The sequence below is a fragment of the Vicia villosa genome, unplaced genomic scaffold, assembly GCF_029867415.1.
Source record: "Vicia villosa cultivar HV-30 ecotype Madison, WI unplaced genomic scaffold, Vvil1.0 ctg.000477F_1_1_2_unsc, whole genome shotgun sequence".
Taxonomy (NCBI): domain Eukaryota; kingdom Viridiplantae; phylum Streptophyta; class Magnoliopsida; order Fabales; family Fabaceae; genus Vicia; species Vicia villosa.
In genome coordinates, this window is record NW_026705230.1 from 3,603 (window position 1) to 7,260 (window position 3,658).

The window sequence follows — 3,658 nt, forward strand, 5'->3', positions numbered from 1 at the left end:
TTGCAGAGACTAATCTGTATCCATGCAATATGTTGTCTTTGTTTGCATAGCTGTAGAGATTCATATTAAATGTCTAACTACAGAAACTAATCTCTCGAACTAAGTGAGATGTTACGATTTCAAACCTATGCTTATGCAATCTAAAGTCTTTGCACAGCTACAAAGATTAATACTACTAGCATGATAACAAAGCTCTGCGTCTAATTGCATAGACTAATCTAGCATCCCGTATTTTAATGTCTCTGCACGCCTAGTAATTGAATTGAATAAAATATTTTTATTAAATTTATTTTCATTATTAAAATGAACTATTGGTAATTTTGCATTAAAAAATTGAGGTATCTAAAAATTGAAATAGAAAAACAAGCGTCCTTCACTTGACTTTCGCACTCCATTGTCAGAACAAAGAAAATGTCCAAACTCAGAAATCTGAAACAACCATAGTTCATATAACCACCACCCTCCTTCTTCCAACTTCACCCATTCCAACATCAATGGCTTCAGCATTGGAATGTTGGTCGAGACGCGGCAGCAACAACAACAACAACGACGAAGACATGGTAGAACAAGTCCTCATGGAAACCAACCCATCTTCACACTCACAACCCAACCACAAAGACTCTTCCGTTATCCATAAGAAGTTCAACAAACTCACTCGCAATGTTTCTGAAGCTATTGCTTCTCTCAAAAACACCCTCAATATTAACCTTAACCTTGATTCTTCCAAACCCGACAACAACAACAGTTCTCGTACTAGCAACAATCTCGTTTGGGGAACTGTTGTTCGAAACTTAACTCAGCTTTACCCTGGTAGCCAGCTTCCTGAGAAGCTCATGTCCAACATTCGTAAACACTACGATTCCTTGCCTCCTAGGTACATGTTTTGTTGCTGATTTCGATCTTAGCTTTTGGTTTTTATGTTTGGTTTTGTGACGGGTTTTTCATTTTTCGTCTAAAAATTGTACCTTTCGACTTGGGCTTTGATCCAATCTGAAGATTCAATTGCATAGTTTTTGTTCAGTTTTAAGGTTATTTCAATAATGGGTCTTGCTTTGGGTTTGAATATGAATCGGTGAATGTCAACTTGAAGATTCAGTTGCATAGTTTTGGTTGTGTTTAATGTTGTTCCATTAAAAAGTTTTGATTTTGAAGTTATAAAGTTTATTCGTGCAACTTCGGTTATGTTCTGATCTGATTTTGATTTCCATGTGAAGATTCATTAGTACTGAAGTTTGCATCTTTGATTTTTAATTTTTGGGCAGTTATTCTCAGGCGGGATTTGATGTTAAAGATGTGTTTCTTCACATCAAGTTAATTGAGCAAGCGTTGGAAGATTCACAGGCCGCGATTTTGATTGATGAGGAGTGTGATGATGAGATGCAGCTTCAGGGGTCTTTGTTCAAGTTGACATTTGCTTGCAACTCTCCGATTTCGTGGCCTGCAATGTCGAGTGCGTTGGATAGTTCCTCCATTTGCTGCAAGAAGATTCAGATCTTTGAGAAGAAAGGCCTCACTCTTGGAATTGTGCTTTTACTTGTTCTTTCTGGGGCTGGTCAAGATAACTTGGTGAGGACCCGGGTTGAAAGTGCTCTCAAGTTTGCCATGAAGAAGCCTAAAGGTAGTGTTGTGAAGCTTCCTTTTGGGCTTTGTGGATGTCAAGAGGAGAATTTCAAGGGGAGGGAGCTTGGAGAGATTGAAGAAGATTGTAGCGGTGTATACTGTGAAAATTCTAGTCAAAAGATTCAGCTTGAAATGCCCTTGCCTAATTCGTCGTTTCATGTATCAGTAGACGAGTGGCAGACTATTCAGACAGATGCAGATGAGATGCAAAAATGGTTGTTGAACTCGGATAGTCTAGAGTTTTTGGAACAGATTGGACAAAATTCGTATAAAGGTGCCTACATGGGGAAAAAGGTTGGCATTGAGAAGCTTAGAGGATGTGACAAAGGAAACTTGTACGAGTTTGCACTCAGGAAAGATCTGCTACAACTGATGACATGTGGACATAAAAACATTTTGCAGTTTTGCGGTGTTTGTGTAGATGACAATCACGGGTTATGTGTAGTGACAAAATTCATGGAAGGTGGATCTGTCCATGACTTAATTTCAAAGAACAAAAAGCTTCAGAACAAGGATATTGTAAGAATTGCAGTTGATGTGGCCGAGGGGATCAAGTTTATGAATGATCACGGTGCTGCATATAGAGACCTTAATACTCAGAGGATTCTGTTGGATAGACATGGGAGTGCTTGCTTGGGAGATTTGGGTATAGTCACTGCCTGCAAGAGCAACCAAGAGGCAATGGACTATGAAACCGATGGTTACCGATGGCTAGCTCCTGAGGTATCCCCTTAATCACACTTACTTTATATTGTGTTGTGCTATTGTGTCCAATTCCTTTATTTTTAGTTCTTGTTATGAGTATTATATTGGACGAGATAAGACCTAAAAATAAGATTATAAGTTGGAGATACCGCTCTCTCAACAAGTTGATGTTGTAACGTTTAAAAGTTAGACTCAACTCAAATTTTAAAATGATATCAGAGTCTATCTAAGATCCGTTGGGCCATTTGCTGCCGGTTTACTCAACTCCCGCTCTAGATGTCCAACCATGAGTGTAAGAGGTGCAATGGATGACATAAGACCTGAAAAGAGTTTATAAGTGGGAGACAATGCTCACTGACAAGCCGATTTTATAGGAGTTGATTTAAGGCACAGCCCAAATCTTTACCATGATGTCTCTCGAAATATATTTGTCATATCAATAAATCTTTCCAAAAACTTTAATTTCATGCCTTAACTGACTTGTTTTACATTCGTCATTTTGGTTGAAAACAGATAATCGCTGGCGACCCCGAGAGTGTGACCGAGACATGGATGAGTAATGTTTATAGTTTCGGGATGGTAATTTGGGAGATGGTAACCGGTGAAGCAGCCTATAATGCATATTCACCCGTACAAGCAGCAGTAGGCATTGCCGCCTGTGGCCTTAGACCTGAGATCCCAAAGGACTGTCCACAAACTCTAAAATCTCTAATGACAAAATGCTGGAACAATACCCCTTCAAAACGCCCCGAATTCTCCGAAATTTTAGCGATATTGCTGCGAGCGACCAAACAACAACAATAGATAAATTTTGTCAGTCATTGTGGAATCTAATATGTTGATAGTAATTGAAGGGAGTTTCATACACAACACAATCATGAATCCTGTATGCTTTTTTGTAACCATAATGATGATGTAAAAATGTTTCATTCCTTGTTGAACAATTTTGTTCTTTTTGTTTTATGCTGTCTTTGCCATCATGAATCTACTATTTTCATGTTTTGTGATGGCAACATGAATGATGGAAATATTTAAACAGTGTCAAATTGTTTTGCTATGAGGAAACTAGGATTTTTGTTTTGTTTGTTTAGTGCGTATCTTAAGGGTCCCATTTGAGATTATGTTTCTTTAGATGTGAAACTGTCAAGGTCACTGTCTCTCATTTTCATGATATATTCACTTTTTTCATCTTTTAAGGAAGAAATCAAGGTAACCTTTTTTTCTCCTTTTGATAGATGGAATCATTAGACATTCTTCTTAGTATTCATCTTGAAATCATTAGATATTTATTGTGGGGCATGGTGCATGTGAATGTAACACAACTTTCTTTATT

General features: G+C 37.9%; 1 protein-coding gene across 1 annotated transcript; it reads left to right on the plus strand.

Moving 5' to 3' along the window:
• Window positions 1-362: 362 nt before the first annotated feature.
• On the plus strand, window positions 363-3,371 carry LOC131628759 (uncharacterized). The gene is made up of 3 exons (XM_058899580.1): window positions 363-874; window positions 1,263-2,343; window positions 2,839-3,371. The coding sequence occupies exons 1-3, from the start codon at window positions 495-497 to the stop codon at window positions 3,127-3,129; spliced, it is 1,752 nt and encodes a 583-aa protein (XP_058755563.1). The 5' UTR covers window positions 363-494; the 3' UTR covers window positions 3,130-3,371.
• The last annotated feature ends 287 nt before the right edge of the window (window positions 3,372-3,658 follow it).

Bases quoted from the DNA above. Each gene is read 5' to 3' on its own strand.
- LOC131628759 (XM_058899580.1), top strand. From the start codon at position 495: ATGGCTTCAGCATTGGAATGTTGGTCGAGACGCGGCAGCAACAACAAC. The intron at 875-1,262 runs GTACATGTTTTG...ATTTTTGGGCAG, and splicing joins TACGATTCCTTGCCTCCTAG to TTATTCTCAGGCGGGATTTG. The intron at 2,344-2,838 runs GTATCCCCTTAA...GGTTGAAAACAG, and splicing joins ACCGATGGCTAGCTCCTGAG to ATAATCGCTGGCGACCCCGA.